The sequence below is a fragment of the Eriocheir sinensis genome, chromosome 24 (genome assembly GCF_024679095.1).
Source record: "Eriocheir sinensis breed Jianghai 21 chromosome 24, ASM2467909v1, whole genome shotgun sequence".
Classification (NCBI taxonomy): domain Eukaryota; kingdom Metazoa; phylum Arthropoda; class Malacostraca; order Decapoda; family Varunidae; genus Eriocheir; species Eriocheir sinensis.
Window position 1 is genome coordinate 11,672,457 of NC_066532.1, and position 12,491 is coordinate 11,684,947.

Here is a 12,491-nt window from a genome sequence, read left to right on the forward strand (position 1 = left end):
GACAAAGTTCCACATTCAAGACTGCTGTGGAAACTAGAAAATAAAGGAGGATTGAGAGGGAAAATGAAGTGCTGGATGGAAAGCTACTTAAGAGGAAGAGAGATGAGAACCGTGGTTAAGGACACTAGATCGGAATGGAGAACGGTGGAAAGTGGAGTGCCCCAGGGGTCGGTTTTAGCACCAGTACTCTTCCTAGTCTATATTAATGATATGCCAGAGGGAATAAACAGCTACATGAGCCTGTTCGCGGATGATGCTAAACTGCAAAGACATATAAGAAACAGTGAAGACTGCAAGGAGCTGCAAGAAGACCTAAACAAGATTTGGAAATGGAGTCAGAAATGGGAGATGAAATTCAACGTGAAGAAATGTCATGTTATGGAAATGGGAAAAAGTGTAGAAAGACCAAAATGGACATATAAAATGGGAGATGGTGAAATATTAAAGAAAGCAAATGAATAGAGTGACCTGGGAGTAATAATGCAAGATCATATGCAACCAGAGAGTCATATAAATCGGATCTTCGGTGATACATATAACATGGTGAGATATAAAGGTATAGCATTCCACTACATGGACAAAGAAATGATGAAAAAATTAATAACTACTATGATCAGACCTAAACAAGAATACGCGGAAACAGTGTGGTCTCCACATATGAAGAAACACATAAAAAAACTAGAAAGAATACAGAGGATGGCAACAAAAATGGTTCCAGAACTGGAGGGACTGACATATGAAGAGAGACTAAAGGAAATGGACTTACCAACACTAGAACAAAGCAGAGAAAGAGAAGACCTAATACAAATATATAGGCTATTGAGTAAAATGGAAGAAGTAGATAACGAGAAATTGCTACTAAGAGAGGAACCTTCCAGCAGGAACACAAGAGGACATAGTAAAAAGTTGAGGAAGGGAAGATGCTCAAGAGACATAAAGAAATATAGCTTCCCACAAAGAAATATAGAGGTTTGGAACAGAGTAAGTGAAGAAATAGTATCAGCGAAGAGTGTGCAGAGCTTCAAGGAAAAGTTGGATAATTATAGATACGGAAACGGGACCGCACGAGCGTAAGCCCAGGCCCTGTAAAACTACAACTAGGTAAATACAACTAGGTAATTACACACACACACACACACACACACATGCATGCACACACCAGTCTCATTAGGAACTATGGCAGATGTTTCTGACAAACAGAAACAATTTCACCATTTCTTTGAGTGTGTTAGAAAGTATTTGGTGAGTGGCTCACATGAACCAAACCTAGCTCTTGGCAAGAAAAGAACAGTCGTCTTTAACACTGCTCTCTTTTTGTCATTGGGTAAGTTTGGTTTGTATGAACCACTCACCAAATAAGTTCTAAACACACTAGGAAATGGCAAAGCCATTTCTGTTTGTCAGAAACATTTGTCATGGTTCATAATGAGTCTGGTGTGTGCATGCATGTATGTGTGTGTGTGTGTTTGTTGTTATTGGATCCACGAATTTATTTGGTTGGAGTCTAGATGGGTGGGTTGGCCGTGCACGCTCAGTGGTGACAATGAGAACTTCTGGCATGGAGGAACCACAGGCACGCCACACCCACAACAGCTTCTTCCTTCCATTTAACTGCAACAACAACTCCATAACTTGGGTAATGGCAGCACAAGCCGAGACAGCCCTTACTTTAGCAGACGACACCATGTTGATACAGGGCAAGTGCTTTGTTTATGTTGTGGATGTGGATACGGGCAAGCGACCTTGGGCAAGTGTGACGCACACCCGGAAAAGTTGGAGTTGCCGGATGCCCAAGCTGCCGCCAACATGGTGGGTGGAAAAAGGCCGAGTGTGACACCTGCTTACAGACAACTGACAACTCGCTCCCGGTTGGGTGTATGGGCATTGCCCATAGTCCCAACGGTTGGAGAAAAACGGCCAGTGTGACACCACCTTAAGGCAGTGAGCCCGCTGATTGAGTGAAAGCCAGCAATGACGTCATCGGACTCCCAGCGAATCACGAGCATGTTTTCAGAAATGTCAGCCAATCGTAAGGCAGCCGCCTTCAACTGCAGCTTCAAAACAAAACTTTATCTCTTCCCACTTTCTTACTTTTTCCAAGGTATGTATTTTGAGATAACAAGGGAGGAAAGGGGGAAAAAAAGTCAGCTTCTTCACGGGTTGGAACAAATAAGCGCCTTTTCAGTGTTTTCAATACCCAGAGTTTCGCAATCCTCGAGTTTAGCACTATACCTTCGGAACGAAGCAAGCATGAAACTCGGGAGGATAATGTACACTGATAATAAGAAAGGAAGCCTGTCAATGTACACCATATAATCATATTTTTAATTAATATAAGTTAACTGAACTTTTTACAGGTATACTTTTCACCTACCTAATAATCATAGCAGTAGGATCTTCATTGATGTAGTTACGATTGACGATTTTGCGTGTCTGTTGTGCATAGCGAAGGGTGGATCGCGTCTCCTCAATATTCACCATAGATGGAGACACTGTTGCTATCATTGCCGTTCTTGAATTGCCTCCAAGTGATTCCTAAAGTCAAACATGTTAATCAAAATCAATGAAAACCTAAAAATCTTTTTTACATAGCTTTGGTATAAAATCATGGCTGAGAAGGTAAACTTTACAGTTTTTAGAACCCCTAAAATACACTCCTCTCAGTTTACAATTCTTTTGGAAGCTGGTTCTTAAATTTCAAGCACAAACACCAAATGAGTTAATAAAAAAGTACAGCACAGTAGTGTGCTTCTTCTATATATAGGAAATTCTACACACAGACTGGATAATGCAAGTTATTCCTCAAGAACCTGTGAAAGTTTGAAAGACTACCAATGTTCCATCCAGGAGATCCCAGAAGCTAGATATTAATAAACAAATAAGACATACCTTCAGGAGAAATGTGAGCACCGATTCTCTGTAGGGAATGAAGGGCCTCTTGCGTCCCTCACTCTCTGCAAGGGCGTTGATCACCTTCCCAAGAGTTAGCAGAGATTTATTTATGCATACTCCCTCCTGAAAACAAGATTCAAATCATTTCTTTATTAACATATAGTCATGAGCCTGGTCTCAAAATTTTGGCCCTTGGTACCATTTTTGGGCAGGAAATATCATAGTGATTAATTGAAAGACCAATGTCTATAGTTTTCAAAAATGTATGATGGCATTCTATATCTCTTTGCCATCCTTGTGTTATCAACCGTTTTTTTATGAATGACATGATTTTTTCTAGCGTGACTTACAGGTGATTTTTCTCTCCTGTGAGCTAGTCCATTAATACTATTAGGACATATTATATACCAAAATAAAGGCCAAGGAAAGGGCTTCAGAACAAGCTATCACATATTTTAATATCTTGTACACAATGTTAGTTTTGAGCATATTTATGTTGAAATTAATGAACATTTTTCAATGTAATTTTTCCTTATAGAAATAGTATCATGTCTGATACTTGTGATTCAACTTAACATTCATATTCTGTGTTTCAGGAGCTTTCTTTTGATACCAATATTTGATCCATAGCTATTATATTAAGAAAGTTATTGATGTTAAATTAACAACTATCACTCTAGTCGATGAGCTACACGCTGGCCGGTGCTGCTGAAAAGCGGCGAACGCTACATAGGTGATGTGACTTGTTCCCTTCATAAATTATTCATAACTCTATCTAGTGACGCTAGCAATATCCCCCTAATGAAGAGGGGTGGCCCAGTCATGGCAGATACTTTCTCACGCTCCTCAATCATTCATTTACTATTCATACCAGTAATGAAAAATTAACGCATTCAGTTTTAGAGTTAAATATGCCAGTGTCATAATTAGGTTGGGAGCATTTCCTACCATCTGCAATGCTCTGGCTGTCCTAGTCAAGAGGTTTATGAATGCTGGCTAATGTGACCTATGTATAGAATCGGGCGTTGTTGCAGAAGGTTCAATTAACCCTTTCATTGCTAAGCGCTCGCAACGAGACTATCCCCTCAGGCGCGCTCGGGCACCCCAGCAGGGGAAGGGGATCTCTTTTAACTGCTGTATCTCAAAAACTCTTCATCACAGCTACAAAAAAAACACCACCATTGGAAAGAGGAAGCCAAGATCTATAAGATTCAGTTATGTAAGCCTCTCTTGCAAATGTACAGGCACGTTCAGGGGGTGTTTTTTGCTGTGAGTGCGACTGGCGCTCGCAGCGAGCTTTTAGCACCACCAGCAAGTGACGCTAGTGCTCACTCTTTTAACCTCTGTATCTAAAAACTATTCATCACAGCTAAAAAAAACAAGAACACCATTGAAAAGAGGAGGCCAAGATCTATACGATTCAGTAATGTAAGCCTCTCCTGCGAAAGTACAGGCACGTTCAGGGGGTGTTGCCTGTGAAGACGTACATTTATACGTGCGCAACGGTCAGCCGTAAGGCAACTACTGTAGATCTCTTGATGATGGGGTGCTGGCAGGGCAGTATTGCCAACTGCAAAATTTACAACTATTTGGTCAAAATATCAGTCATGTGATAGGTGAAGCTATGCAAAAATGTCGCTATAGTGGACAACAACATCCACCAGTTTCTCGTCCATAGATTGTCAGCGCTGGGCTGACATGATTATCCACCAAATTTAGTGGAGAACCAACTCAATTGGCAATGCTGTGTTGTGAGAAATATTGTTGGAACACTCTCATACGCGGGAGATTTGAGTGCGGCTGGAGCTCGCAGCGAGCATTTAGCACCACCAGCAAATACACCTAACGCTCACTGCGAGCATTTAGCCATGAAAGGGTTGATGGTGTTCTTCAAGGTAAAATATACAACCGAGCTGTCAGAGCTCATAAACTTGTGTATGAAGCTTTAATGAGATTGATCTGGGAACAATTCACGTCACAATTGGACGAAGATGAACATGAGTACCTGAGAGTTCAAAATACCTTATCCCAGTTAACTAACATAAACCTAAACCAGAAAGATATTGCCAACTTGTTAGTGACTCAAGACTAAAGACCTCAAAACAATGTGGTCACAGTTTCTTAACCATCTCCACAAGTCGAATGGTGATCTGTCTGCATTTTGGATGTCCTACGTTGATATGGTTGAGGACGTTATTCTTGGCTTGCTACGTGCATCCCGTGAAGGCAACTGGGAGCTCCATCTGCATGCCATTAGAGCACTGATTCCCTGGTCATTTGCATATGACAGAACCAACTATGCCAGATACCTACCTGCGTATTATGCCCAGATGTCAGCCCTAAATGAGACACATCCAGAAGTGTATGAAATTTTCAGGGATGGTTGCTTTTCTGTCCAGATGTCAAGCTAATCCTTTTAGCCGTCTTCCAGTAGATCAGGCCCTCGAAGTTACAGTGAACAGAGACATTCAAACACCAAGAGGCACAACCAGATTTAGTCTGAAGTCAGGGGCAGTCAAACGTTATTACATAACTTCTGAGCACAGAAGTGCATTCTTAGGTCAGTTAGGAGACTGGGTTCACGAGAATAAATCAGATGCAGTTCATTATGATCTCCAGCACCCAAGATCTGAGAAGGATGAAAAAGCAGTTTTGGCAATAGTTGGTGCAATTGAAAGCTGGGTAAACCCATTTTTCAGTCAACAGGACATCAAGAGCATCTCAACAGCAAAGACTGCCACTCCAGAAGTTGCTTCAGATTTACTTAATGCTCTAATGTTGGAGAGAAGTGTTACACCAAGTTTAAGCAAGAAAGACTAGATTTTGATCCCCCTGTTACACAGAAGCAGGCTACAGCAAAAGGTTATGTTTGTCACAGATGCTGACCAGTGCTTCAAGATAACACAACATGGAAGTGAGATGGTAACGGATCTATCGTGTACTCAAGAAGAAGCCGATGGCTGTCTTCTCTTACATGCTGCACATGCTGTAAAGCAAGGACATCAAGCAGTTGTTATCGACTCCGATGATACAGATGTGCTCATCCTGCTCGTGCCTTTACAAAATATCATTTGTGGTCATCTGTATCTGAAATGTGGTATTACGACACAAACAAAAATTCTATCAATTGACAAGGTTACTGCTACACTTGGTGCTGATATTTGCAAAGGACTAGTTGGAATGCATGCTTTCACAGGTTGCGATAGTGTGAGTGCATTTGCTGGCAAGGGGAAAACAAGCTCACTCAAATTAATGACCACAAATAAAGATGTACTAGATGCATTTATGGAACTTGGGAGTGAATGAGACCTTTCTCAAGAAGTGATGGAAAGACTTGAAGCAGTTACTTGTCTCATCTATGTGGCCAAGACACCTTGTGTTCTTGTAAGTGCTCTGAGGCACAATCTCTTCTGTGCAAGGAAAGGTGAGATTGAACTGCCTGCTAGCAGACTGCTTGAAATAACATGCACAATGTGCCAATTATCAGTCAGTTATACAGAGACGATGTTTACAGCAAAATCCTCACATTCCAAATCCTGAAGCTGGAAAAAGAAGATGGAGGAGAGCAGCTAGTTATTAAATGGATAAATGGACAACCTGTTCCTGTGGCTGTGCTTGATCTTTTGTTACATAAGTGTTCTACAAAGCTGTGCCATACCAAGGTGTGTACTATGTCTGGCTAAAGGACACTAAAATGCACTGACGTGTGCAAACTACAAGATTGTGAAAATCGGGTGTCAAGTGGTGAGGATGGTGATAATAATGATGAAACAATGTTGGAGTTGGAAGATTTTGAAGACTACTGAATTTAAAACACCCTATCTGGACAATGCTATTAACCATAGCTGGGTACGATAACGGAAAACCTTATTCCCGATAACCGTTAACTGATAATGAAAAACCTTAACGGCGATAACCGATATTCGTTAACTAGAGACACAAATATAGGCGATAACCGATAACCGATACCCGATATAAATCCACAATTCTGATACTAGCTAGCGATAAGTCCGATAGGCAAAAACGATACCATATTGATATTTCAGATAGAACAACATTGATGAATCCAAATTTTCATTATCTGTATTTTAGGAAACTTACAAAACCTTAAAACCACACGTTGATACGTACATATGGACGTTAATACTAGAATTGCCTGAACCGGTGTTGTGTTATTTGGCGTCCCCACCGTCAAAAATTGTTTACAAACACTGGTCTCTCGTGAACGGTGCATGCTCAGACCAGCAAGTGTAGACCTGAACAGTCTCACAAAGCTTTTAAACTGTAATTAAGAGTTGCTGGAAGGCTGAATCAGACATATAGTACAACTACCACCATCCTCGCTGTTTCTAGGACGACACTCTGTGCGAGTTGTATTTATATGTACAGAGTGTACGTCGTTCTAGAAACAGCGAGGATGGTGGTACTGTATGTTTGATTCAGCTTTCCAGCAACTCTTAATGTGTTTAAAAAGCATTGTGAGACTGTACAGGTCTACACTTAATGGTCTGAGCATGCGCAGTTCACGAAAGACCAGTGTTTGTACACAAAAGCGCCAGCTTTTGACGATAGGACACCAAATGACACAACACCGGGTGCCCTCAATACCATGACATGCTCACAAACGAATATGGAATATCAAATTTGAGGCAGTGAATAATCATTTTTTGGGCAAAGTTAAATGATTTTTCTCTATGATATATTGATTTTTGAGTAGCATAAAAAAAAATAACCTAGTGTTTTAATTTTCATGACCTAAGTATGAACTCTCATCACCGAAGATATTTCATACCCCAAAGTTTTTTCATACAACACCGGGCCACGCATGCGCAGTAAGGAGACAAAAAAAAATTCCTGAGGCGGAAAAAAAGTAGCGATTATCGCTAGTTTGGTTACAAAAGTAACGAAGATACCGATATATATTTAAATAAGTAGCGGATGGTCGATAATCCAATTTTGTTATCAGCGATAAAGTATCGCGATAACTTATCGCGATAACGCCCAGCTATGCTATTAACCCTTTCATTGCTAAGCGCTCGCAACGAGACTATCCCCTCAGGCACGCTCGGGCATCCCAGCGGGGGAAGGGGATCTCTTTTAACCGCTATATCTCAAAAATTATTCATCACAGTTACAAAACAAAATCACCATTGGAAAGAGGAGGCCAAGATCTATAAGATTCGGTTATGTAAGCCTCTCCTGCGAACATACAGGCACGTTCAGGGGGTGTTTTTTGCATTGAGTGCGACTGGCGCTCGCAGCGAGCTTTTAGCACCACCAGCAAGTGACGCTAGTGCTCACTCTTTTAACCTTTGTATCTCAAAAACTATTCATCACAGCTAAAAAACAAGAACACCATTGTAAAGAGGAGGCCAAGATCTATACGATTCAGTAATGTAAGCCTCTCCTGCGAAAGTACAGGCACATTCAGGGGGTGTTGCCTGTGAAGACGTACATTTATACGTGCGCGACGGTCAGCCGTAAGGCAACTACTGTAGATCTCTTAATGATGGGGTGCTGGCAGGGCAGTATTGCCAACTGCAAAATTTACAACTATTTGGTCAAAATATCAGTCATGTGATACGTGAAGCTATGCAAAAATGTCGCTATATTGGTCAACAATTAACATCCACCAGTTGCTCGTCAGTAGATTTTCAGCGCTGGGCCGACATGATTTTCCACCAAATTTAGTGAAGAACCCACTCAATTGGCATTCCTGTGTTGTGAGAATTAGTGTTGGAACACTCTCATACGCGGGAGATTTGAGTGCGGCTGGAGGTCGCAGTGAGTGTTTCACCATTAAATACGCCTAACGCCCGCTGCAAGCGTTTAGCAATGAAAGGGTTAAGTGTATTGGTGGTGTAATGGTTTACATGGTTATAATATCCAGTAGAGTACTTGTCATACGACCATAATCCGTTCCAAAATCTCCGACGGAAGCAAAAAACAGTCGTATGGCAAGACTTTAGTCTCGAAAAAACAAATACAGGGGGGTCGTCTAATATGCGAGAATATGGGCGGTTCAAAGCCTCGCATATCGCAAATTCGCATATTTGGAACCTTACTTAGTTTCCAATGTAATAAACTGCTTTTTCGAGTTCTTTGGAGGCGCCATAATAACAACAACAGCAACAACAATAGCCCACAGGCTAGCTTGCACACAGCACAGACACAGCTTGTGAGAGCAATGGCTGCTTTAGACGTACTGATGAAGAGAACACGTGGAGCCGTCTCACAGAGTAGAGTTGCCAGATTGCGCCATTGTTTATTTCCCTTCCTTCGGGAGGTGAGTAACAGCAAGTTCATTATTTGGTAGGAAATGGATGTTAGCGAAGTCGGGAACATGAAATGAATGAAAAAAATTTTTTTCTCTTACTACCGAGTCAAGTCACCGCTCCCACGTGCTCCACCCTCCAAGGGGGGGAGGGAGGGAGGAAGGAGGTCGCATATGAGGTGGTTCGCATATCCCAAGTTCGCATATCAGGCGACCCCCCTGTAATATAATAAAAAAAAAAAAATATATATATATATATATATATATATATATATATATATATATATATATATATATATATATATATATATATATATATATATATAAATAATCACAAGCGCAGCACAATGCATATAAGGAGCAAATACTACACAACTTGTGCCAGTCACCTCCATCCCACCACAGCCTTGAGGTGCTGACATTCCCTTTAGTGCTAAACCTTTCCTTGGTTGTCAAATGATGACATCACAGTCTTCAACCTTCTGACTGATTGGCAGACTACCATACCAAAACAGACTTTTGACCTGTTAACAGGCAACAGTCATTTTGGGAATAAACAATGGAATGTTGCAGGAGTGATGATGTCATAGTCACACACCTCTCAGCTGAGCACCAGATAACACAAACATCTATTAACCCACCCATGCACGATGACGCGTTTCACGTCATCAAGGGTAAAAGGTCCTGGCGCACAATGACGCGAAACGTGTCATAAAAGTTTTTAAAAATTGATTAAAAATTAAGTTTTCCGTGAAAGTGCATCAAATTTTGGAACGTCATTTGTTGGGATAAGTTTCCTAATGGTAACATATGGCAACCTTTCTAAGGAGCGTAGATGAGGAGCGTGGAGTGATTTTCAGTTGTTAGCCTACTCTGACGGGAGAGGAAAAAAATGCAGTTTTCTTGGTGTAACTCGGGAACTAAAAGGCATATGAGGATTTTGAGGATACCATATGAACCCTCATTAAATTCCACTTCGAAACATATATCCGGCTAATAAAGTTGGCCCACAAGTTTTCAAGCTAGTGAGTGGGGAAGAGTTGGTACTTAGGATTTATTGTCTACAATACTCTATACGGACTTGAAACGAGTTTGTATTGTTTATATACATTTTTTCCTCTATTTTCATTTGCGCATGTTCTAGTACAAGTCTTTTTGAAGCCATTGATACCAAATTTATTGGGGTACGCTATATCTGTGAGGGTAAAATACATCCGGGAATGTTGAGTATCGCGGCGGCAAAAAAAGGCCGGTCGGGCCTGAGAAATGCATGGTGAGTGGAATGGAAACTTACGGTGTGCGAGAGGGTTAAAATGCACCAGAAGAACACACTTATACATACCTTGAGTCTGTCTCCTTGTGAGAGTGAGGCACCCACCCTTTCACTGCCTGCCAAATCCACTAAGTTGATGATGCTTACTTTGCTGCTTTCCAACTCCTCTCCCTCAACATCTTCAGTCTGTGGATATGGAGAGCAAAAAAGGTTAAGAAGTGTAACAAAGGTACATTCTTACCAGAGAGTGTTAGGTATTTAAGACCACGGAATAAAAGTATACATCAAACTTCTATGAGTGTGTTCTTTGGCTTGACTTTCATTTATTAGTTCTATATAGTATCAAAAGGAAAAGCAACAAAGTCCAAAGTGAATACTAACAGAGTCATGGAAAGTGTTCTTTGGATGAGCAAAAAGTAACAGTTTTTGCAATATCCTGTAACCCAATGTTTACTGTGAGGGCTCTGTTTTCCACTCAATAAGAACACTTGCCTCTTTATCAATAATGGCTCTAGATTTATACATCCTTTTAACACTTCATTATAAAAAAGTCACATTTTCTCCATTCACCTACCATTCACCACCTATGTAGTGGAAGGCATGTTAGGCAGCATGGAATAAGAAAATGCAACTAGTTGAAAGAGGACAAATTATCAACTTTGTTGGGACCCAGTACATGAAAATACACTCAACCCTCGATTTAACGGACCCCGATTTAATGGATTTCGGATTTAACGGACCACAAAATCTCAACAGACAAATAGCCAGCAACGGACATTCTGTCCATTGCTGGGTAGATTTGTCCAGCGTGACATCGGCTTTAGAAATGTCAAAACCCTAAAATAGCAATAAACACATGCAGTGCATGTGTGCAGACAGTCCCGGCTGCACGCCGGGCCCGAACAGCTGACGGGCAGCTGATGACGGTGATGGTGATGATGAGCGTTGGCCATCCAAATGGCATCCCCATTGGGGCCCGCGCGTGTGTGGCTGTGTTTATTATGGGCTTGGGCTTCTCATCCTCCACATGTTGCACGGGACTCCTTTCCTTTCTTCCATCTCTTCTTTTGGAAAAAAAAAGAGATGGAAGAAAAGAAAGAAGTCCTGCACAACATGTGGAAAACAAGAATTAGCAAATTGAGGAGCCCGGCCACACACACACATGGGCCCCAACAAAAACGGCGCCAATGCGGGGGCCACGCTGCCGACACCCATCATCATCACCACCATCATCAGCCGCCCGTCAGCTGCTCAAGCCCAGACCACGGCCGGGGCGCCTGGCCGCCCGGATCATAAAAGAAAAATTGTTCCGAGCTAGAAGGTAGGCTGGGTAGATTTGTCCGGTGTAACAACGGCTTTAGAAACGTTAAAACCATATTTTCAAGCAACGGACCACCCTTCCCCCCTTTTAATCCGTTAAATCGAGGGCCAAGTGTAGTACGGCAATAACAGAGGACAAATGATAAGTCGTAAACGAGGGCAGAAAGAGGAAACCAAAAGCCCCCAGGCAGAATCCAGATCTCCGGAGGCTAAAGAAGGGTTATAAATTTATGGTGGAAACTCAAATAGGAAAGGCAATGTAGGGCCATAAACATTTGAAGGGGAAAAGTCAATAGGAAAAGCAGATAGCGATGTGGTTATAAACAAAAAGGCACGGAGGATGCCCAAAGTAGGCGTTGCTCCGAGAATGTGAGAAAAAGCGATAACCATTCAAAGACTTTGAAACGTGGAAATGGATGTTGTACTGAGAGTCTCAGTATGCCCTCTTATGCCATGCTCAAATGTTCTCAGTAAGTTACATAATGAGAACATATCAGTGTGCCCTCTTATTCCATGCTTTATTATTGTTAGATTTAAGTCTTAATATTAAGATGAAATTTTGTATTTGTGTGGTGTTTTTTTATCATATTATATATATATAGAAGATAGGCGGGTATTCATAGTCATTTGTAGGGTCGATTGCACATTGTGTTGTTCTCGTCCCGGCCGCCATCAGTTCAGTGGAGGACTGGGTGCACTCAACTGGCCGTGATGGTGCACCGGAGTTATAGG

The 12,491-nt window shown here is 41.5% G+C and overlaps 1 protein-coding gene across 1 annotated transcript in view; it reads right to left on the bottom strand.

Annotated features, from left to right (window-relative positions):
• LOC127002843 (kinesin-like protein KIF14) overlaps positions 1–12,491 on the bottom strand; it is a gene marked incomplete at its 3' end in the record, with an annotated part of 140,290 nt that overhangs the window by 70,801 nt on the left and 56,998 nt on the right. Inside the window, 3 exon segments of the mRNA XM_050869060.1 lie at positions 2,375–2,535; positions 2,890–3,015; positions 10,509–10,625. Of these exon segments, the coding sequence (XP_050725017.1) occupies positions 2,375–2,535; positions 2,890–3,015; positions 10,509–10,625 (404 nt within the window).